Here is a 25,653-nt window from a genome sequence, read left to right on the forward strand (position 1 = left end):
GAATCACTTTATGGAAATATGTTGGAAAAATAATAAATTTGATTTTCATTTTAAAATTATGAAACATTTGTGAAAAATTGCTTATGAAGAGGGTTTTGTAAAAACAAAATATAAAAATTAATTTGCTTTTTCAATGAAGGTATAGATATGCCTTAAGTTATATTCTTCAAGACATAATACTTTTGTTTACATATATATATGAAGTGTGACAAAATGCAGGAAAAAATTACCTAACTCACTAAAATTTCTTTTGTTGTGGGGTGGTTCATAAAATGCCAAATAACCAATCTAGTATTTTACTTTTAAACTTCAAATGGGCTTACTATAGATATATATAGTCTAGTGTAGGTTCAGAGTACATTTTTGCCAAGAACTGATAAATACAGAATTAGAAAATCAAAACCCCAAGTTTATATCAGGATAACTAAACTATCTAATTCAACATCTTTAACTTATACATTTTTAATGTGCTTTATCTTTGGTAAACAGCATCCAGAAAATAAAAGTATATGCCAGCCAAGTTGTTTATTGATTTCATTTACTTTCATAAATTCTTAATTCTTGGGAAGATGTTTTAGTTGAAACTTTTACAAAGTCTATATTGATTTTACAGATTTCCTTTATTAAAGGACACGTGATCATATGTTGAGCAATGACACTTATAAGGTAACTAGGCTGAAAATATAATACAAAATACAGTCAGTTCTCAATTATACTGGTCAAAGAGGCTTCGGGTAGGGGAATAAATAAAATAGTCATCAAATCTATCTTAAAATATTTTTAAACTTTTCTTCACTAAATATTTAACCATAAAAAAAAAAAATTCCTCTCTTCCTTGCTTCTCTCTTCAGCCTTTGGTCAAAATGCTTAATAATAAACTAGTTCAAAAAGAGAATAATAAGAAAATTACAAGGAAACAAAAGGCATGCAACATCCATAAATAACATTTTTGGTTCAAAGAACAGCATCAGCTTTAATAAAAACTTAAGAAATAACACATCTTTATTTTACAAATATCTAGAGAGGTGCTGTAATTTAGGGGCTGTACGTGTCTTAATGTTAAGTCCAATTTTGGATAGTCTTATTTTTCAGCCATAAAATATACCTCGGGTAGACATTTAATGAAAAATTATAATTCAATGTTACACTTATTTAGTTGATAAACTAGTTTATTTATTTATTAGTTTACTTAGTTTACAAATTCCTCTCCCCAACATTCTTCACTTGTACTTGAAATATGAAATCAAATACTCTTATTTTAAAATACATAACCTGTGGGTTAATGTAGTCCTACCAAATGGATGATACTTAAAGGTTATGAAAACTAAGTCTTGAAGTTCTTAAAATGCCATTTGTAAGGCTAAAATTGGCTACAGTAGTTCTTTTGGAAAGTTAAATGTTAAAATTTGAGTTAGTAAGACTTTCATCATCTACATGTCATGTTTCATTTAATAAAATAGCACCAGTGACTTTCTATCTTATGAGCAACTGGGAAACCAATGGCTTTCAAACATCTCCAAAATATTTCAAATAGTATCTCTAATTCTCTGTGAGAATTTTGTTTTATTCTTTAGCAAAAATTAATAAATAAAAATAGAAAGCATCACTTTGAGGTTCTACAAAATCAGCAATGGAAATCAAAAGGGCTAAAATTTTTGCAACTCTCTTAGCAGATACATCTGTAATGTTTCTACTTCATCAACTTCAGATGAACCCTTAACAATACATTGCAGCTTGGGAATTTTATATATGGAACCAACAATAAACACAAGAAGCCTGAAGAATTTTGATAATTATTGCTGAAATCTATTTCCTACCATGCTAATTAATTAAATATGCACGATTTTGGAAGGAAAAAAAACTAAGGAAAAAAGCTGTTCTTTTGATATTAAGTACTGTGATGTATCCAGCTACATTAGTAATAAAGTTTTGTTTTTACTTTAAAATTAGATATTTTTATCAATGTTAGTAGCAGAATCTATGTATTGACTATCAAACACCAATAATGACTGGCACATAAATGAATTACAACCTTCTTAATCTAAAAATATACATTTAAATATAAGGATATATGATAACAGAAAACATCAGAGAACACGTACTTCCAAGATTATTTCACAAATCTGAGACTGCTAGAAGCGTGATATGTCTTAGGAATAGTTTATAAATAATATTTGACAGAATTTTAAGATTTTTTTTCTAATCCAGGTGGCTGTGTGAAATAAAAACAAAAAATTATGAGTATGAAAATAGTAGTTTGAACACACCCTGTCAAATATAATTTAATCATCACTGTGAAAAATGAGTGATATTCCACGTTATCATTTTATTAGCAGTTTTATGTACTACAGACTTCAGTCTATGATTCCACACTTCACTGAAACTTTTACACAAACAAAATTTCATTGAAATAGATTATGCCTACTTAACATATACGAATTTGAAACTTATTGACTGTCATTTTATTTTAAAAAAGCAAAATGAGTCAGGAGTCAAATCCTATTAGAAGTATGCAACAACAAAATTTTGTATTTCTCAGTAAATTTCTATAAGAATTACTTGAGGAACAAATATTTTAAAAAGTGAAATAATGACAGAATTGAAACAGTCCAAAAAGTACAGAAAAGCAGGTAATTAAAGCCAATTGCTATTAAGAAGCTAATAATTGTTTTGAAAATTTTATCTTATATTCTTGGGTATCAAATGTAACCCTTATATGTAAAATTCTTAGAAGACTAATGGAAACAAAATTTCATCCATAATTGAATTAGAGAAAAAAAACCATACCTTCTCCTTTTGTCCTGAATAAGCTGAAGTTCTATTAGTCCAAATATGGAGTAAAAACCAAACTGAACTAAAGTAAGGTACCAGCCAAAGGGTTTAAAACCTTCCACTGAAAATATCAGCTCCTGTCAAGAAACATATGAAATCATTTAAATTCAAATATGATTACCCACAAAAAATTAAAATACTAGCAACTCGAGACGCAATATTAAAAAGCAGAGCTCAAAGAAAATGAATGACAACAACAAATAAATAAGACTATAAGACTTCTGAAACAGATAAGTCAGACTGAGCTTAATCAAACACAGAACCTGACAACCACTCTACAGAAGACAGTAGTAATACTGTAGAAAACTACTCTCCATAGAACTGATATTGGCTGATACACAGGTAAGTCCCCAGTCAAAAAGAAGGAAAGGGTTTATAAAGAAAAATATCCCTGGCATTTCATTCTTCCCTCTGAAAGGTTAATATTATATAATTACTGCAACTGAAAGAATCGCCAAAATGACAATCAAAGTTACCTTATTCCAACATTCCCAAGACACTGATTAAATGGGTAGCATAGTTTATTAGAATACAAGTGTGAGCTCAAACTTATTATAATGATGCTTCTCTAAAAAGACACATGAGTTCAACTCAATTATTGCTAAGACATATCTTACTGATCATGCATTTTGTAAAATCTTTTGATTTGAGTCCCAGTAACTTAGAACTGAAATATTTTAGATGTGGAGTGAGATTTGGCATGTCTTTTACAAATATCAGTATACTAAGTAAGTTAACAGCATAAATAATTCCCCTTGGAAGGGGGATGTTTAAACAGCTTAAGAAAGCTGTATTAAAGCACTTTAGAAACACTTAATTTATACATAATAAATTTACTCATTAGACAGGTCTCCTCTTGTCATCAAAACAGTTACTATAACAAAATTAAAAAGAATTTTCTTTAAAACAATCCTATAATTCTGACTTCTTAACAAACCAGACTGATCTTACCATAATTTGTCTGATCTGGGAGATCTGTATGCTCATGACTCAATCTATAAGAATGAGATTTTGTTGTTGAAAATAAGCTTAGCAAATGTGAATACTCCTTGCTTTAAATATCCTCAACAAATAAATAACTATGCTTGAAATAAAAAACAGAAATCAGAGAAGAGCATTAAAGTCTTTTTGTTTAAAAACAAAAACTAAAGCAACAAAATACTGAATTAGATGGCCACTGATATTAAATAGATTTTAAAGTGCCCTTTGGCATTACTGTTGAAAAGGAACCATTAATTCCTTTGTATGCATCAATCTGTAAAATGTCTTGGTTTCTTCTGGATGAGAGGACATAAAATGAAATCATAGCTCTCAAAAGTATGGTTTTGCATTCAAAATAAAATATGACTGTCACTATGTGTAACTAAACTATCTGATTTATCATTACCAAAGACTTTAAAAAAAGTCTTACACTATTTCCACATAAAAGTATTTTCGTAGGAATATGAATTTCAAAAACACAAATGGCAAAAATGACAATCTATGATTAGGAGCTTTTTAAGTAATTTTGTTGATTTTTGTGTATGTTACTTTAAAGTAAAGGAAGTCACATTTTATTTCTATTTGTTATTTAAACAAATGTTTCCTCAATAAAATTTTTCAAATTGCCAATTCCTGTTCTGCTGCAATAATGGTGGTATAACTCATTACATAAAAATGAGACTGTAGTTAAAACATCCTCAAACTATACAGAAGCCTTCACATTTTGCTGCATTTAACCATGAAGAAACTAATAGCAAGCTAGTCATGTAATCCTTCTAACAATAGCCATCTTTGAAATATCAATTTTAATCAAACCCATGCCTTAGTGGTAAATTTCTTGTGTTGCATATTTATCTTCTAAGAAATGCTAAAAAACAGATTCTGGATGGAGCAGGTAAGTGAACTTATTCTAATAGGGTTATTTTAATGATACTTTTTAATGCTTCTTTGGACACAGATTTCATTATGGTGAAATTACTATAAAGTATAAATATTGAAGATTTTAAAAAGGATTCGCTAAACATTTTGCTATGCCTGACAGGATACTTGCTCTTTGTGCCTCTGCACAGATTAGTTGACCTATTTTCTCTGGCCTTATACCTCTTAATCACTTTTTTTCTTTTAAAACTGATCAAATATCACCTTCTACATGAATCCTTTCCTGACCACCCTCATTACTCCCTCTCTTAATGCCTCCTCAGATTTACTTTGCATTTATTTTGGATATGCTTATTTGTAAACAAGTTGTCTCCCCTAATAAGACTATAAGATCCTTCAGGGTAGAGATTATGTTTCTGTTGTGCAGCTCTAGAGAGTAGCACAGTCTTGTAAAAGCTGTCCCTTATGCTTAGGACTTTCCTCTGTTGGATCAACACATATGTCATACCTGCTATACTGTCCTGAACCCTCTTCACTTCCCCATTTATAAGATTTCACTTGCTGATTTAATCACTTTCCATGGATTTAACTATCGTCACTATGTGAATGATTCTTAAAAGTATTTATCCAGCCCCAACCTCTCTGATCTACACCTGCCTATTAGACATCTTGACTGGATATCCTGTAGACACCTTAAACTCCACATGTCTGAAACTTAACTCATTTTTTCCCTCTAAACCCTTATCACTCCCTTCCAAACTTCTCTATTATTACAGAGACAAGGTTCACAATCTAGGTATCATCCTTGAGTCACTCACACCTCCATATACAATCTGTTGCCAAGAGTACTTTTAACATCTTTCAAATATTCCCCTTCCCTCCTCTGACACCACCACCACCCTGGTGGAGGTTGCCATCATTTCATACTTGGATTAGTTCAATAACTGACTAGATGATTTGTTTAACACAGTCCATACTCCATGTATCTGACAAAGTGGTTTTCCAAAAGCACATGCTCAACCATGCCACTCTTCTACTCAATAAACTTCAATGGCTCCCTATCACATCCAGGGTCCTGGATTAAAATCCTGTTTAATGTTCAAGGCCCTTAGTAAGTAACTTCCACCCTCTCCTTTCCTTATCTTTCTAGTCATTCGTCTTATACCTTACACCTCAAAAATCCTTCAGTTCAGTTACACTGACCTCCTTCCTGTTTCTTGAACAAGAAACTCCATCTTCTGGCTCCAGATATTTTCACTGGCTGTCTCTCATGTATGAAATGTTCTCTTTCCTCATCTTTGCCTTCTGGCTTCCCTGGCTTCCTTCAAGTCTCTGCTAAAATCCTACCTTCTACAGATGGTCTTTCAAAATCCTTTTAATGCTAATGCTTTCCCTCTGTTGACTTATTTCCTATTCTGCATATACTTTGTATGTAATTGTTTGAATGTCTTCTCCCACTAGATTATGAGCTCTTTGGTGGGTAGAGTCTTGCCTTTTGCTTTTCTTTTTATCCCCATGGCTCAGCACAGTACAGTGTATAGTAGGCTCTTAATAAACATTTACTAATTGACTGGCTTGTTAATTGATAATAATGATCCTGAGGATACTCAGGTTACAAATGACCTCCTTATTACATTTACTTTAAACCTATTCACACCTCCAAAGAAATTTTTAAATCTCTAGCTAAAAGTAGTTTATTAAAATCAAATTTTAAAACTTTTTCTATCATTAATAAAAATCAATGCAAAATATAGCTCAGGTTTTTATGAAAATCATAATGTTCCTTTACTTGAATTGTAGAATTAACTTTTTCCTATCAGAGACAGCAGGAAAACTAATGTAAAAAGTAGATTTGACAAACTTTTGTCTACTTAAAATCTAGGATTTACTAAGTCAGCAAAATGGTGTATATATATATATACACACACACAAATATGCATGCAAGTATGTATATGTATGTACTATCCTATCCCATAAGAATAAGTGGCATCTAGCATTAAGAAATAAATGAAAATGTGATTTTTTTTCTTTACCTGCAAATATCCATAGATTAGGTAAAATACAAAAACTCCTGTAACACATATGAAAAACTGAGTGGGTTTGTTAAATTTGCTGAGATTTATGCCAAGGACTACAATGTCATCTATTGACTTGATGTGGGGCGACATAGTTTGGGCTTTGGAAGAGATACTGATAGAAATATATTTCTTGGAGTTGTTGAATTTCAGATCCATTGTTCTTGGTTTGATGCATTCAGTGCTTACGGAGCTACCTTCCTTATTGCTGAAGTCTTCCTTGGAATGCTGACCAAAGTCCTAGAGAACAAGACAAACAAGAGAGGTGTGAAATTCAGACCATATGGTGAAATTATATTTCTATTAGGCCACTAGATTTATTTTATTTTATATTAAACATTATATTTAAGAATTACATATGCTAGTCTCATTCACTCTCAATATAAAAGTATTTACCCTTCATAACCATCAAAATAAGTGTGCTTATGTTCACAATTCATCTTCTCCTGTTTAAGATGATGATGAAATCACAATATTAAACAGCTTATGTCATACTCATTTCCATGGCAACAAACCAATAGCTAACACCAAATTACTAACTTAATTCTAGGATTATACATTTCAGATAGCAAATGATACACATATGTATAAAACTTGTATTTTTAACATTATACCAAAATAAGAGTCATATTGTTAAATACACTGTTTCCTATATCTGTTTCAAAATGAAGGACAAAAATCATATTTTCATTTTTGATGAAATTCTTTTTAAAATAAAAATATTTGAGGGCAGAGCCAAGATCACAGAGTAGTAGCAGGGACCTCTATAGTTCTCTCCTCAAGCCTAGCCAAATACCTATAAAAAATGACTCTAAACAAATTCTGGAGCTGTAGAACCATAGAATGAAGGATTGAATCAAATCTCCAGCCTAAGACAGCGGGGAAGGTTGATGGGAAGCATATATCACTCTGCACTGGGAGCAGAGCACAGTCAAGTGTGGGCCACCTGAGCAGGCTTAGGGGAGAGGACTGAATCTCTGGCACCTGTGGCAGTTTCCAGACTTCACAACCCCAAAACACAGAGGACAAATTGAAAGTTCGGTGGAAAAAAACCTATCCAAAAACCTACCTGACCTATGTGAGAGAGCAGAGTGGTATGGCCTCAGCCCCAGGAGAGGGGGGAGGATCCCGACCATGGCAGGGGAAGCAGCAGCTGCTGTCTCTGTAGCTCTAGGCCCACAGATTGTGGGGGGGATCAAGAAGCTGATAGTATACAACCCCAAACCCTACTGGAAGCAGAGAACTACCTTCATAAAGAGTTCAAAAATCAAGTAAATGGCTGGAAAAATGAGCAAAAACCAGAAAAGAATCAAACAGCGGAATTTACTTTGGTGACAAGGAGGACCAAAATATACAAACAGAAGAAGACAAAAAAGTCAAAGCTCCTACATCAAAAGCCTCCAAGAAAAATATGAATTGGTCTCAGGCCATGGAAGGGCTCAAAAAAGATTTTGAAAGTCAAGTTAAAAAACAGAGGGAAAATTGGGAAGAGAAATGAGAGTGAGTCAAGGAAATCATGAAAAATGAGGCAACAGCTTGCTAAAGGGGACCCAAAAATGCTGAAGAAAACAACACCTTAAAAAATGGACTAACCCAAAAGGCAAAAGAGGCCCAAAAAGCCAATGAGGAGAAGAATGCCTTAAAAAGCAGAACTGGACAGATGGAAAAGGAGGTCCCAAAAGTCACTGAAGAAAATAATTCCTTAAAGATTAGAATGGAACAGATGGAAGCTAATGACTTTATGAAAAATCAAGAAATAAAACAAAATCAAAGGAAAGGAAAAATAGCAGACAATGTGAAATATCTCACTGGAAAAATAACTGATCTGGAAAATACAACCAGGAGAAACAATTTAAAAATTATTGGACTACCTGAAAGCCATGGTCAAAAAAAAGAGCCTAGACATCATCTTTCAAGAAATTATCAAGAAAAACTGCTCTGATATTCTAGAACCAGAGAGTAAAATAGAAATTGAAAAAATCTACCAATCACCTCCTGAAAGAGATCCCCAAAGGAAAACTCCTAGGAATACTATAGTCAAATTCCAGAGCTCCCTGAAGAAAATATTGCAAGCAGCCAGAAAGAAACAATTCGAGTATTGTGGAAATACAATCAGGATAACACAGGATCTGGAAGCTTCTACATTAAGGGACTGAAAGACTTGGAATATGATATTCCAGAGGTCAAAGGAGGTAGGACTAAAACCAAGAATCACCTACCCAGCAAAACTGAGTATAATACTTCAGGGAAAAAAATGGTCATTCAATGAAATAGAGGACTTTCAAGCATTCTTGATGAAAAGATCAGAATTGAATAGAAAATTTGACTTTCGAACACAAGAATTAAGAGAAGCATGAAAAAAAGTAAACAGGAAAGAGAAATCATAAGGGACTTATTAAAGTTGGACTGTTTACATTCCTACACGGAAAGACAATATTTGTAACTCTTCAGACCTTTCTCAGTATTAGGGTAGTTGGAGGGATTACATACATAGAGACAGAGGGCACAGGGTGAGCTGAATAGGAAAGGATGATATCTAAAAAAAAAAATTGGGAGGGAGAGAGGAATACACTGGGAGAAGGAGAAATAGAATGGAGTAAATTATCTCTCAAATAAAAGAGGCAAGAAAAAGCTTTTTCAATAAAGGGGAAGAGGGGTGAAGTGAGAGGGAAAGAGTGAATCTTATTCTGAACGCACTTTGCTTAAGGAGGGAATAACATGCACACTCAATTTGGTATGAAAATCTATCTTACACTACAGGAAGGTAGAGAGGAAGGGGATAGGCGGGGCTGGAGGGGGATGATAGAAGGGAGGGCAAATGGGAGGAGGGGGTAATTACAAGTAAACATCTTTGAGGATGGACAGGGTCAAAAGAGAGATAGAATAAATGGGAGGCAGGATAAGATGGAGGAAAATATAGTTAGTCTTTCACAATATGACTGTTATGGAAGTGTTTTGCATGACTACACATGTATAACCTATACTGAATTGCTTGTCTCTCAGTGGGGATGGGTGCGGAGGGAGGGAGAGAAGTTGGAACTCAAAAGTTTTAAAGACGAATATTAAAAACTGTTTTTACATGCAACTGAGAAATAAGACATAGAGGCAATGGGGTATAGGAATCTATCCTGCCCTACAAGAAAATAGAGGAGAAGGGATTGAGAGAAGAGAGGGCAGATTGGGGAAAGGGGTAATCAGAATGCATGATGTCTTGAGGTGGGCGGGGGGGCAGAGCTGAGGAGAAAATTTGGCACTCAAAATCTTGTGGAAGTGAATGTTAAAAACTAAAAATTAGTTAATTTTAAAAATTTGAAAAAAAATATTCACCTAATTTTTAATGTGTAAATTTTCAAAGGTACCACAAAGAATACAGAAAATAACTTTTGGGATTATATAGTTATGTAACTTTTTTAAGTGGCACAATAGTCCAAGTCATGAACTATTTCCATGAAAGATTCTTTGTCAACATCCTCAGTAATTGGCACCAGAGAGAATCCTACAAAACCTACTTTTGACAAATGCTACCTGTGTGACCCTGAACAAGTAACATTGTCTATGATCCTCAGTTCCTCATTTTAAAAATGGGCATAATAATGCCTTTAGTACCTACCTCATAAGGTTGTTGTGAGGTTCAAGTCAGATAGGGTATTTAAATGTCAGCTATTTATTATTTTTATTACTACTTTTTAAAACCTACTAAAAAGAACACTGCATTGTAACACAAGTATCCAGCAATTATTCATTCATAATATTAATTACACTAATTTTTAAGGCAAATGAAATAATTAAGAAATGCATATGCTGATTGAAATCTTTGGTCATGCCAACCTATGGAATTGACAAAAAACTCAACCAGTCCTCAGAGATTCCCATTTACTTCTATGGTAAGAGTATCAGAGGATGGGTAGCTGAGGACTACCCATACTCTGGGTCTGTGCACAGTCAAATTCTTCTCTTTTTTAGAATCTATTCAATCATGAATTTAACTTGGTACTGTAAAAGTGTTATCTTTCTTCAATGCCCAACAAGAAACTATGCTGCTGCAGAAAATGAACCCTGAATAACTCATACTTTCATCATACTATGAAAGAAAGCGGTAGCTAAGTGGAAGAATGGCTTGTAAGATTGCCTCTGAAAGTAATTGACAAAGAGGCAATGAGAAGCATTACTTAATAGTCTACTTTGCTAAGTTGTCTTATGGTGAGTGTATATAAAAGGTAGCTGTAGTTTATGTGGCAGCTTCTGTTGTACTGGATAATTTAGGGGAAATTATATTTAAAAATATGTATTTATATATATTTTTATATTTGGTAAAATTACATAAAGGTAGATAAAATAGGTAAGTTTAGGAGTAAGAAACCTCATATCTGTATATCATAAACATTTTTTTTACAAGGGAAGTTGAAAGACATAGCAATTACCAATTACTAACATTAAAAAAAAGAATCTGACTTCATCTTAGGAAACAACTGGTTACAAATATGGGAGTAATTTGTGAATTATCTTTGCACAGTTAAATCATCAGCTAATTTGAGCAAAGGTCAAAATTAAGAACACATTAAAAGAAACAACAGACATGAAATTACAGTGTTCATCTGCAGTAGCTTCAAGCCAATCTCCTCAAATGAGGCATTAACTCTGAAAAATGGAAAATATATAAAAATAAAGATAATTACTGTAGTTATAAAGTATATCATAGAGATACAACCAATATAAAAGAATTATAATGAGGTCAAAAGAGCTCTAAGAAAAGAGCTGAAAAGTGCTGGACATGGCAAGTACTAAAATAACACCACCAAAAAAATCACACTGATTATTTTTTATAGGTAGGAAACAACTAGTTACCAATATAGGAATCAGTACAGATCTTAAATATTTTAGTCACTTAACCCATTCAGAATCCATCTTCCACATAATAATAATGCTTTCAGCTGATCAATAAATAAACATTTATTAAGTATCTACTATGTGCCAGGGTACTGCACTGGGCCCTGGGGATATGAACAAAGGCCAAAGACAGTCCCTACTCTCAAGAAATTCCTAGTCTAATGGGGGACACAATATTCAAACAACTATGTACAAACAAGCAAAAAAAAAAAGGTTAAAACTGGAAATAATACAGGGAAGATACTAGAATTAAGAGGAATTGGAAAAGACTTCCTATAGAAGTGTAATTTTAGCTGGGACTTAAAGGAATCTTTGAGGCAGAGAACAGGAAGAGAATTCTAGGTATTGGGGACAGCCAATGAAAATGCCTGCAATCAGGAGATAGTACAAGGAACTGAAAGAACAGTATAACTGTGCAAAAGAATAAATGGGGAATGAGAGGGCATAAGGTGTAAAAAGAACGGAAAGGTGGCAGTGAGCAGGTTACAAAAGGTTTAAATGCCACACAGAGGATTTTATATTTGATCCTGCAGGCAAAAGGGAGCCATCAGAGTTTACTGAATAGAGGAATGACCTGGTCAGCCCTTCGCTTCAGAAAGACAACTTTGGAAGTTGAATGGAAAATGGACTTTAGTGAGAAGAGACTCATGTCAGGGAAACTAACCAGCAGGCTACTGAAATGGACTAGGTATGATGTGATCAGGGCCTGCATCAGAGAGGTAGCAGTGCCAGAGGAAGAAAGTGGGCATATATGAGAGATGTCACAAAGATAAAATTGATAGGACTTCACCACTGATAGGATATTGGGTGGGGGGGTTGAGGAGTCTAAGACAACATCTATTTTGTAAGCATGAGTGACTGGGAGGATGCTGGTACTGTCAACAGTAATACAGAAGTTTGGAAGAGGGAAGGGTTTGGAGTGGTGGTGGGAAGTAATGAGTTAAGTTTTTTACATGTTTAGTTTAAGATGCCTACAGGACAATCCAATTCAAGATTTCCAATGGGCAGACAGAGATGTAAAATGGGTAGTCAACAGATAGGTTAAGGCTGGATAAGTGGATGAGGCATCAGTATAGAGATAAATGAAACCATGGGAGCTGATGGCATTACTAACTGAAATAGCATATAGAGAAAAGATAATAGTACTTAGATACAGCCTTGTGGGTCAACCCCAAAGCAGGTAAGACTTGGAGGAAAATCCAGCAAGGAAACAGGGGAGGAAATAGAGGCTGTGGGTCTTAATTGTGAGGATAGTGTAACTTTCAACAATGATAGGGAAGTCTGAGTTGGTGGTGTCTTGGGGGAAAAATTATGTTTTTTTGGATATGCTGAGTTTGAGAAGTCTATGGGACATCCAGTGTCATAAATCTGCAATTATATATAAACAGTCCAAGAGGGGTACTAAGAGCCACAAAATAGGCAAAGTCACCAAAGAAGGCCTCCAGGGCTTTGAAGAGATATCACAAAGAATAAGTAAGAAGATATGAATCAATTATAATCTCCATTGATGGAGGGGGTAACAAATCCTTGAAATTATTGATTCATCTAAATATTAAAGGATTTTTAAAAAAATCAATAAATTGATAAAAATTATATAGTATGGGGAGATTTAGGCAATGCAAAAATAAAAGATCAGTAAAAATTTTTTTTAAAAACACATAAAAAAGCTGTTTTCAGTAGGGACGTCTGAATAATAACAAAACTTTCAATAGCAATAGCTTCTATAGATGTAAAAATAATTTTCTTCCCTTTGTATGAATTCATTTTAAATTGAAAATTCACTTAAAAATGAGAACATATGAAAGCTTTTTTTTAGTTTATGAATAAACAGAAGAAAAGTCAAAACAAAGTCAACTATGGAACTCAATTTTTTAACATTCAGCATGTTGACATGGCTAAAATAGAAACACAGAATTTCCTTTAAAGTACCTTCAGAGGTCACCTAGTATGACCTACTGCCAGATATGAATTGATCTCTAAATTTCCAAATATGCTGACTACCCTTTTCTCCTGGATATTGCCTCCTCTCTGGTTTTCTGACACTTCTACTAATTTTCTTCCTAACTATCTTACTTTTCTTTGTTACCTTATTAGGTACATCATGCCACCTAACTGTGGGTATTCCCCAGGTTTCCTCCTAGACTACCTTTTCTATTTTTCCCCCTATAATATAGAATCTATACTCTCTTTCTTGATAACCTCATTAGTTCCAATGGGTTTAACTTTTATCTCTATATGGATAACTCTCAGATTTACATAAACATTCTCAGTTTCTCCCCAACTGTTAGTTCTGCATCACCATTTGCTTGTTGAACATTTCCAACTCGATGCCCTGGACACATATCAAACATGTACAACATGTACAAATCTTAACTATCTTTACTCCAAAACCCTTCCCTTTTTTAAACTTCTTTCTCTCTGTTGAAGGCACTATCCTTCCAATTTCCTAGGTTTGCAATCTTATCATTATCCTGGATACCTTATTTTACTTCACCTCCCAGATCCAATCAGTTCCAAATCTTGCTGTTTCTACTTTCACAACATCACTTCTATCTGACCCTTTCTACTCACAAGAGTTCCAATCTTACTTCAGGTTCTCTTCACTTGTGGCCTAAATTATTCCAAGTCTCCTAACTGATTCCCTGCCTTCAAGTTTCTTTCCACTCTAGTCCATTCTACAGATGTAGGCCAAAAGTAATTTTCCTTAAGTATAAATCTGGTCATGTAACTCTCCTGCTTAATCCCAGTGGTTTCCTATTACCTCTAAGATAAAATATAATCTCCTCTATTTAGTTTTTAAGATTCTACATGTCCTAGACCCAGCCAATCTATCCAGCCTCACTGGTCATTATTCCCTACACTACCCTCTGTTATCCAGCTAACTGGCATCTGGTTGTTCCTTACTTATAACACTTCATCTCCCACCTTTATGCCTTTGCACTGGACTTCCTGAAGTCTGGAATGCTCTTCCTCCTAACATGTACCTCATAGAATCTTTCTCAAACTATGCTTTTTTAACTACTTCTTATATATTTGCATCCCTTAAATTTATATTGTGTCTATTTTAAAATATTCTTGTCTACTGTGCCCTCTGAGGGAACTCTCACTTTATAATTAAACTTCATTTGAGACATCTTCCTTTTTTATACTTCTTCCATCTTCTGGCACTCACTGAGAACTGGTTCCCTCTGGAAGCCGTTACACTCTTGGCCAACTTTTTCAGTATTCTCTTATGTCTCCCACTCATTTGTCCTGGTTGGGGAGTCTGAATTCTCTTTCCTCTTTTCTTACTGCCACTTCTAAGGTCTCCTTCTACCATCACTCAGCAATCCAATTTAATCACACAATTCTGATCTTGGTGGCCATTATCTACTGATATGCAAGACATTCTCTCCTTTCTCACTGAGTTCAGTTTTTGGCTGGCAGTCTTCCTCTTTACCCCAAATCACAACCTCATACTAGGGCACTTCAACATACATACTGATGTTCCCTTAAATTTCTTAGACCCTCATTCTCTCAGTTCCATCTCAGTTACACAGAAGGATGATCATAAAGAGCTTTGTAAACCTTAAAGCGGTACATAAATATTATTAAGTTATTATTCTCTTAATCTTGCCACCATCCTCAAGTGTGTCCCTTCCATGTTCAAGAGCTTCTTTAATTAATCATTATCTTTTATCATTCTATCTATCCCTATGCCTTTTTTCCAAAGGTATTTTGTGTCCTCATCATGATGTCCCGTCTTGTCATCTCAGTTTTTTCCCAGACTAGCCCCTCAACTCTAAACTTTCCACTCTTCCCAATCTCAACTTGAATTAACTCTACACTATCCTTTGCTCTAGAATCCCTTGTCCCCTTATTCTATCACCAATCATTCCTTACCAAAATCTAAAACCCTAGATTACTTCCATCACCCTCCTCTTTTATTCCTACTTAGCTATTGCTGAACAGAGCTAAAATGAAACTGTACAGAAAGATTTCATCAAAAATTAATTTATCTAATCTCAACTGGGCCCTCAATGCAACAAGGCAATCCTTCTACTTTTCCCTAATCTATCCACTATCCCACTCACCACAACTGTTCCAAACCTTCTCTTCTCTCCAGTGTTCAACAATATCCTACTCCCCCAACCCTCTTCCAGCTGTGGATCTCACCTCATACTTAAACTAAAAAACCTCAGACTATTCTTTGAGAGTTCAGTCTTCTCCCCTTTCTCAACTTCACTTCAATCAACATTTATTAAATGGCTACTATGTACAAGCACTGGGGATTAAAAAAAAAGAAAAAAAAAGAGGCAAAAGACAGGCCCTGCCCTCAGGAACTCACAGTCTAATGGAGGAGACAACATGCGCCCACAAATACATACAAAGCAAGCAATATACAGGACAAATAGAAAATAATTAACAGAGGGAAGATATTGGAATTAAGAGCAGCTGGGGAAAGCTTCCGGGAGGAGGTAGGGACTTAAAGGAAGCCAGAGTTCAGTAAAATGGAGGAAGAGCAAGCATTCCAGGCAGAAAACTGGAAAAAAAAAAAGCTTAAAGCTGAGAGAGATGGGAGTGTCTTATTGGTGGACCAGCCAGGAGGCCAGTATCAATGGATCAAAGAGTATATAGTAGAAGATATAAAGGTATAAAAAGACTGGAAAGGTAGGAGGCGGATAGCTTATGAAGGGCTTTAAATGCCAAACACAGCATCTTGTATTTTCTCCTGGAGGCAACAGGAAGCCAATGGAGTTTACTGAATGCGGGTGGTGGTGATGACATCATCAAGACTTGCATTTTAGGAAAATCACTCCAGTGACTGAATGGAGAATGGATTGGAGTGGGGTGAGATATGAGACAGGCAGACAAATCAGCAGACTATTGCAATCAAGACATAAGTACCGAGGGACTGTACTAGAGCTGTGGCAGTGTTAGAGATGAGAAGGGGGCTTATTTTAGAAATGTTGCAAAGGTGAAATCAATGTCTTGGCAACAGTTTGGATACTGGGGGGAGGAAGAGAATGGAGGTGAGAGAAAGTGAGGAATCAAAATGTCTCCTCACCTGTGAGGCTGAGGGATGGGAGAAAAGTGTTCTCTATAGTAATAGGGAAGGTAGAAGAGGGGAGGGTTTGGGGGGAAGAGAACAAGCTATGTTTTGGACACTGAGTTTAAGAATGCCTCCTGGACATCCAGTTTGAGACGTTCAAAAGGCAGCTGGAGATGTGAAACTGGAGGTCGATACAGAGATTGAGGCAGCAAAGGTATATTTGAGAATTATCAGTATAAAGGTGGTAATTAAATCTATGGGAGCTGATGAGATCATCAAGTGAATTAGAGGATTCATAAGGTTAGAGGGCATGATCTGAAGGAGGATCCAGCAAAAGAGAAAGAGAAGTCATATAGGTAAGAAGAATAGGAGAAAGTGGTGTCTAGAAAACCTAGAGACAGTATCAAGTATGAAGAGAGTGATTAACAGTGTTAAATGCTATACAGAGGTCAAGAAGAATGAAATTGAGAAAATGTCACTGGATTCTGCAACTAAGAGATCATTAGTAATTTTAGAAGTTTTGGTAGAATAAGGTTGGAAGCCAGGTTGAAAGAGGCTAAGAAGAAAGTGAAAGGAAAATGGAGGTACCTATTATAGATAGCCTCTACAAAGGGCAGAAGTGATAAGGGACAGGGACAATAATGTGTGTGTGTTCGTGTTCATGTTCATCCTTCGTTGTTGAAGAAGACCATGCCATCAGAGAAATAATGACATGACTTGCACTTGACTTTGTTTTCGAGTCATGGAGGGCTGTGCAGGTCACCAGCCTCACTTCTCCTCCAGAGTCATCTGCATCCAGTGACCAGATATTCATCAGGATGACTGGAGACGATCCAGGATGAGGCAACTGGGTTAAGTGACTTGCCCAAGGTCATATAGCTAGTGAGTGTCAAGTGTCTGAGGTGAAATTTGAACTCAGTTCCTCCTGACTCCTGCACTGGTGCTCTACCCACTGCACCACCTAGCTGCCCCAAAGGACAATAGTAAGCACCGATGGAAGGATCAAGTTGAGAATTGTTTTGTTTTTTTTTACAGGATGGGAGAGGCATTTGCATGACTGTAGGTAGTAGGATATGAACTAATAAAGAAGAGGTTGAAAATAAGGGAATGAGGAAGACAGAGGGGGCAACCTGTTGGAGGAGATGGGATGAAATGGGATTGCTTGAATAAGCAATGGACCTCCCTTGGTAAGGAGTAAGATCACTTTATCATGTGAAACAGAGATAAAGGAGGATAATCTCTGATAGCATCCCCTATGTCCTCTTTTACTCTAGAATCTAAGGAAAAATTTGCCCTTCTCTTTGTTAAAGATAAATACGTGTCCTTGATCTCATAACCTTCTCTACTTTATCTAGCAAACTGCTTCCACTATCATCCCCCTCTCTATAATTTTTAATTCTTCTTCTCTCCCCTCAAACTTTGTGAAAAATCTGTCTATGCTTGGAGTCTTCACTTTCTCTCCTCTCTCTTTTACTCCCTCTGCAATCTGGCTTCTAATATCATCATTCAATTGAAATTGCTTTCTCCAAAGTTACTAGTGTTTTTTTATTTGCCTTTCACTTATGACCTCGTCAGCTCCCATGGATTTAATTATCAACTGTCATTGGCATTTTTATGTAATTAACAACCAGATCTGTGGATTCAGCCCTATCTAGTTTCTCATCTGGTCTCCAAATTCATAATATAAACTGTCTACAGGACATTTCAAAATAGATGTCCAAAGATATTCCAAATTTACAATTTTCAAAATAGAACCCATTATCTTTTGCTCCAAAATTAATCCTTTTCCACACTTTATTATTATAAGGATACTATCCTTCCATCACCCAAATTTGTAACCTCAGTATTCTTTTGAGGATTCTCAATTCTTTACTTATAATACAGATCTAACTAGTTCTCAAATCCTGTCATTTCTATCTCCAAACATCTTTCACATATAACCCTTCTCTTCACTCAGTCACCATCTTACTTCAAGTCCTTCTTCTGGAGGCATTTCTCAGTCTTCCCAGATCTAGGATCTTTCCTCTATGTTGTCTCCACCATTAAAATATCATTTCTGTGAGGAGACTGATCTTCTAAACTTTTCTTTATATCCTCATTATTTAGCATCATGTGGCATATGGTAAGCATTTAATAAATGCTTACCGAATGATTAAATAATGTCCCCACATCCAGTCCTGTCTACTTTCAATTCATGGTGCATAATCCTGTCATATTAACTTCCTAAAAGGTAGCTTGTATCATGTCACTACTTATGAAATCACAGTGATTTTGCTGTTTAGTGTCTCTGTGTTTATCCAAGCTATTTTTTCACATCAGGAATGCCACTCTTTTCAGAAGATTACTTCAAATTCAAGTTAAGAACTACTCCTTATCCCTGAAAGCCTAATGACCTTTCCCTAAAGCATTCTACCATATCACATGCCTCTAGCTTTGAAGCAAATTATATAATTCACTTTATACTGTAGCTGTTTTAATAACCTCAATTAGAGTGTAAAGTCACGGAGTGCAGGAAGAGGAAGTATGGTGTGATAGAGTTAGTAGAGAGGGGTGGAGCCAAGATGGAGGAGAAAAGGCAGGGACTCAACTGAGCTCTCAAAATTCCCTCTAAACAACTTTAAAATGAACTCCAAATGAATTCAGGTGCATCAGAGGCCATAAAAGGACAAGGTAAAATAATTTTCTAAGCCAAAACAACTTAGAAAATCAACAAGAAAGTCTGCCATACCAGGGTGATAGTGGAACCCAGTCCACTGCAGGTAACACCCTGGCAAAGACCGCAGCAAGCTGCATCTCCTAGCCAGGAGCAAGCCTTGGGGGCAACTGAATTGGCAGCAGCAGCTTCTGGAGCTCAGCCCACAGATAATAAGGGGGTCAAATGGAGATTACAAGTCCCTTGCTAGCCCTGGGTGCAGTACTCTGTTGCACTAACCATTCTTGGATCGGGGTCACAGTCCTGAGATGAAGTCCCAGGGTGAGGAAGACACTAGCACAGCAAAGTCTGCACCTTTGGGGGGAGTAAGGACCCTGGTCATAGCCACAGGGTGTAAAAGCGTGCTTGTGGTTTCTCAGAGACCAGAAACACAGGCCAGGAGAGTGATGAACACATCTCTCTAGACTGTACCACCTTAGAAGATCTGAAAACTTACAAAGTCCTAGAACGAGCTCTGAAAACAGCTGCACAAAAAAATCTGAAGTTTGGGCCTGTGTCCCCTCCATCCTGAGAGGAGAACCCAACTTTAACATAAAATTAAAAGTCAAGAAATAGTCGAGAAAAATGAGCAAACAACAGAAAAAGAACCTGACAATAGAAAGTTATTGTGATGACAGGGAAGATCAAAACAAAAACAAAGAAGAAGACAACAAAACCACTACATCCAAAAACTCAAAAAAACAGTTAATTGGTCTAAGGCCCCAAAAGAATTATTGGAAGGGCTTAAAAAGAATTTAAAAATTATGTAAGAGAGACAGAGAATAAATTGGGAAAAGAAATGAGTAATGCAAGAAAATCATGAAAAAAGAGCCAAAAGCTTGGTAAATAAGGCACAAAAAATATTGAAGAAAGTTAACAGTTTAAAAAACAGAATAGGCTAAATGGTAAAAGAGGCACAAAAATCCACTGAAGACAATTCCTTCAAAAGCAGACTTAGCCAAATGGAAAAAGAGGCACACAAATTCACTGAAGAAAAGAACTTCTTACAAAAGTAGAAGGTACAAAAGCTCACTAATTCCTTAAAATTAGAACCAGGCAGGTGGAAGCTAATAATGCCATAAGTCCTCAAGAAACAATAAAAAAAAATCAAAAGAAGAAAAGAAAATAGAAGAAAAATGTGAAATATCTTACTGGAAAAACAACTAACCTGGAAAACAAATCCAGGAAAGCGTTTAAAAATGATCATACTATCTGAAAGTCATGATCAAAATAAAGGCCTTGACATCACCTTTCAAGAAATTATCAAGGAAAACTGCTCTGATATCCTAGAACTAGAGAGTAAAATAGTAACCAAACGAATTCACAAATCTCTTCCTGAAAGAGATCCTCAAATGAAAATTCCTAGGAATATTATAGCCAAATTCTAGATCTTCTAGGTCAAGGAGAAAATACTTCAAGGAGACAAAGAAATAATTCAAATCTCATGGAGCCACAGTCAGGATAACACAAGATTTAGCAGCTTCTATGTTAAAAGATAGGAGGACTTGCAATATAATATTTCAGAAGGCAAAAAGTTAAAATTACAATGAAGAATCACCTACCAGCAAAACTGAGCATAATCTTTCAGGCAAAAAAAAAAATGGATATTCAATGAAACAGAGGACTTTCAAGTTTCAAAGAGCTCCATGACATCAGGGAGGTGATGCCATGACATGCAAGTAAATTGGAGTTAAGTGAGGGAGGGCTGTGCCAAGTCACCAGCCTCACTTTCTCCTCCAGAGTCATCTGAGTTCAGTGACCAGACATGGATTAGGACAACTGGACATGACCCAGGATGCAGTGGGGAACTCCGGCCTTTTCAAGCTAAGGTCTTTTAACAGATCACAGTTTGACTGAGGCAAAGCATATTCAGTGATTATGAATTAATAAGAAATGAGGTCAACAAAATGGCTTCTTAAAAAAAATAGATCTGGGAGAGGAAGACCCTGAGAGTTTCTGTCCAAAACAGAAACAATTGCTATTTACATTCATCCTGAGCCAACCCGGGCCCAAATAATAACCAAGTAGACTTGGCTTGGGACATATTATTGACCAATCAATAAGAAGAAGAGTGGGGTTAAGAATGGTCTTTAAGAGAAAAGGAAAAAAATAGTAGCCAAATAGTAAAAGAGGCACAAAAATAAACTAAAGAGAAGAACTCTTTATAAAGCAGAATTGGCCAGACCATAAAAGAGGTACAAAATCTCATTGAAGAAAATAATTCCTTAAAAATTAGAATTGGTCTCTAAATACATCACTGCTGTTGTTTGTCCTTTCTTCTCAAAGAGAACCATAACATCAGGAGCATGATGAATGTTAATAGCAATTGTTTTGGCCAGAAACCCTGAGGATCTTTCTCTCCCAGATTTTTTTTAAAGAGGCTGTTCTTTGCCTCCTTTCTTATTAAGCCTTAATCATTGAATAGGCACTGCTAGAGTCAAACTGAGACCCATTAAGACCTTAGCCATTGCCAGTTGTCCTGCTCTATATTTAGCCACCGAACCCAAAAGGCTCCTGAGGTGAAAAAGGGGCTGTAACCTTGTATAGCCCTCCCTCACATAAATCCAATTCACTTGCAAGTCATGGCATCACCTTCCTGATGTCACAGTCCTCTTCAAGAAGCAAAAAGCAAGCAAGCAACAATTTGGAGTTTCAAGTATTCCTGATAAAAACACCACTGTTGAAGAGAAGATGTGACTTTCAAATATAAGACTCAAAAGAAACATCAAAAGGTAAATAGAAAAGAAAAATCATAAGTTATTTAAGAGGGCTAAATTCCCTACATGGGAAAATGATACTTGTAACTCCTAAAAACTTTCTCATTATTTAGGGTTTTCAGAAATCAAAGTTATCTATAGCAAAAAGAAAAAAATGTTCTAACTCACTATGGATTAAAAGAACTTTGAGGCACCTGTAAAAAAAAAAAAGCAAGCATCCAGGATGGTCTGCCATCACAGGTTCTTTGATCTGCTTTTATAAAAGGAAGGGCAACTTCTGAGGAGTCAACGACCACTTTAATTAAGCACATATACCATTCACTTAATTCAGGGGAAAAAGTCAGCACTTCAGAGAAAATACAAAGAAATAATAATCAACAAACATGGCTTCCCACTGTCTTATCATAAGCAATACATACATTAACAGATCAATAGACAGATGCAACTGTGTGACCATACATACAGTTACTAGAGAAAGAATCACTAACATCTGGATTTTCAAAGCACAAGGTGGGTAGGAAGGGGAGGAAGAGCACTGCTCCATACTGGCTGCCCAGAGTCTCTTCGGGCCAAACAAACATTTCCAATGAATAAGCCCCAAAGTAAAACCTCACCTCAGAGCATTTTATACATTTTTCAGAGCCAGAAGGTATCACAACCCTTGAGAAACAGTGCATCAAAAATTAACAAAAGATGTGGGCCTTCCCTAATCAAGCTTTCCTTAATGAGCAGGCCCATTAATGGGTGGGGAAGGTCTTTGACTCTCTGATTAGCTTTTCACACCCCACCCCTATCAGATTGGCTAATATGACAGGAAAAAGAAATGACAAATTTTAGAGAGAATATGGGAAAATTGAGACACTAATGCACTGTTGGTGGAGTTGTGAACTGTTTCAATTATTCTTGACGAGCAAATTGGAACCTTGGCCATAAGGTGATAAAATGGGACATACCCTTTGATCCTACAATACCACTATGTATGTATCCCAAAGAGATAAAAATGAAAAAGAAAAAGGACCAAAAGGTGTAAAAATATTTATAGCAGTTCTTTTTTGGTGGTAAAGAACTGGAAATTAAGGGGGTGCTCATCAATTGGGGAATGGCTGAACAAGTTGTGATACATGATTATGATAGAATACTATTATCCTATAAGAAATGAAATGGATGCTCTCAGAAAAACCTGTAAAGACATGTACTAATGCAAAAATGATGGAAAAAAAAAAAAAAGAGAACCAAGAGACCAATATACACAATAACAGCAATAAATTATGACGATCAACTGTGAATGACTTAGCTATTCTCAGAAATACAATGATCCAAGACAATTTTGCAGGACTTATGATGAAAATGCTATATGCCTCCAGGGAATGAACTGATGGAATCTGAAGGCAGATCAGAGAATACGTTTTTAAACTTTATGTTTCTTGTTTTTTGATCTGTTTTCTTTCATAATTTGACTAATATGGAAATGTTTTGCATGACTGCACAAGTGTAACCTAATTCAAATTACTTGCCTTCTCAATAAGTGGTCAGGGTAGGAAGGGAGGGAGAGAATTTAGAAATCAAAATTTAAAAGAATGCTGAAATTGTTTTTACATACAATTGGGGAAAAATAAAATATTAAAGAGGGGAAAAACACAGTATAAAATTAAAATGTTGATAAGCAATATGCCAGATCCAAATTTGGACAACAGAAATAGTTTATATTTTTTAAAAAGTTAGCAGAAATATGCGTTTGTATATTTCCTCTTATAATTATTAACTATAAATGTGACCCTGATTAAGTTGTTTAACCTGAGTGTCAGTTTCCTCATCTGTAAAATAGGAAAATAATACTTTCAACATTTACCTTATAAGGTTACCATGAGAATAAAATGAGATGTGTATAAAGCTTTTTGCAAACTTTGAAGAGCCACATATAGAGTTACATAACTTTGTTTTTATTCTCCTAGTACAGTCCAGGGTACTCACTAAACTTTTGTTAATAAAATGTATTTCTACTTGTATAGAAAGAAACTCAATTAATGAAAGTCAGATAAAGTCCAGAAGAAATGGAAAACCAACCAAATAGCTGGAAAAATAAAGGTACATGAAGAAAAAGTAGAGGAAAAAAGTAGGTCAGAAGAGAGTAACAAGTCACTTTTAATGTGTTTTAAGTACTATGTCAGATTCTAAGAAAATGAAAAATAACCCACTGCTGTGCTTCCAATTCAGATTTGCTGAAAGATGAGGTTGAATTAGGTAAGGTTATTTATTCTTCTGGTTTAACACTGGGATCCCTTTATGAAGGCTACACCTTGGAATCTCCCTAGAGAGCTTTAAATAGAAATAACCATACCTACATATGTGTGTAGAATACTTTTCAAGGTAACTTTCGGCCAGCTTTATTAATTTTTTTATTCTCCTTTGGCATTAAAAAATAGTTATATCCTACTCTACTTTGTTTAGATAGTCTTTTATCAAGAAACTTCTGAAAAACTTGTCAATTTATAGCTTTGTAATTACCATGCTTATGACAAAACTATCTAACAAATATTTACCTTTGAAATGTCTAAAAGTCAGACTTGATTTCAGAAAGAGTAGTCTTGATGACACTTATTTTCAAAGGTATATATTATAAAGTATAATAAATATATTATCTGAAGTTTAAAATTTTTACATACAAGACGTAATAATATGATGTCTGACATAACCAATATTGATTAGTGTTATTCTTCAAATGACCCTATGGACTTTAGACTAGCTTTCCTGGTGTAGACTCTAGAAAAAAATCTCCAGGAGTAAGGCCAAAATCCACAAAAGTCAAGAAGAAAAAATGTGCGACATTACAGACCCAACTCATGTATAAAGTATACATTTAGCTGAGATTTAAAAATTAAAAAAAAAAATGTGCCTTTTTGTTTCTTTCAGTAAGTTCCTTCCCCTTGCTAAAGTTATTACTTACTTTCTCTCCTTTTTTTCTTTACATTCCATTAAATTACCCAGGGGAAAGGTGAGTCCACTAATATAGATAATATAATAAAAACACAGAAAAGAGGGTTGGCTTAGGACTTTTTTAGTAGGACTATTTGCAGTTGAGAGGCAGGTAATCCAGTCATGGGAATCAGCCGGACCCTGAGGCAGCATCCCTCTCTTAGTCACTAGGGAAAGGACATATATAGACAGCCTGGAACTTGGACCTCACTTACTACCTGAGCTTGTTCAACAAATATCTATTAAACACCAAAGCACAATTAATTTGATGTCTAAGTTAAGCAGTATTCCTAATTGGTTTGTGTATTCCCTCCCCACCCCCAATACTTCCTCTACTCACACTTCTTACTCAGGGTTCCGATCCTGTATACCTGTGTTGGACATGTGAACCTAAGGCCCTCTAGAACTTGATGGAGAACTTAGGCTGAAAAAAATGTAATGGATATGAAACTGAAAAACTCATATATTTACCTTGGGCAACAGTTTCACTAATTTCTAGACAGTACCTTGAAATCTTCACTTAACAGCCAGAATAATTTGTTTCTACTTAAAACAATGCTATTAATCAAAAACCTACTTTTCCAT

General features: G+C 35.3%; 1 protein-coding gene across 13 annotated transcripts in view; it reads right to left on the reverse strand.

Annotated features, from left to right (window-relative positions):
• Nucleotides 1-25,653, reverse strand: part of SLC35B3 (solute carrier family 35 member B3) — a 59,968-nt gene that overhangs the window by 28,708 nt on the left and 5,607 nt on the right. For 12 of the 13 annotated variants that reach the window (XR_011965898.1, XR_011965899.1, XR_011965896.1 and 9 more), the window contains exons 2-3: nt 6,726-7,007; nt 2,788-2,909 (exon numbers count right to left, since the gene is read on the reverse strand). Coding sequence is in view for 9 of the 13 variants with exons in the window: in XM_072603778.1 (XP_072459879.1) it covers nt 2,788-2,909; nt 6,726-7,007 (404 nt within the window). In the remaining 4 variants the exon portion in view is untranslated. Of the gene's footprint in view, nt 1-2,787; nt 2,910-6,725; nt 7,008-7,163; nt 7,302-25,653 lie in introns of those variants that run through there. The other variant, XM_072603783.1, reaches the window with a different exon arrangement.

The sequence above is a fragment of the Notamacropus eugenii genome, chromosome 4 (genome assembly GCF_028372415.1).
Source record: "Notamacropus eugenii isolate mMacEug1 chromosome 4, mMacEug1.pri_v2, whole genome shotgun sequence".
NCBI lineage: Eukaryota > Metazoa > Chordata > Mammalia > Diprotodontia > Macropodidae > Notamacropus > Notamacropus eugenii.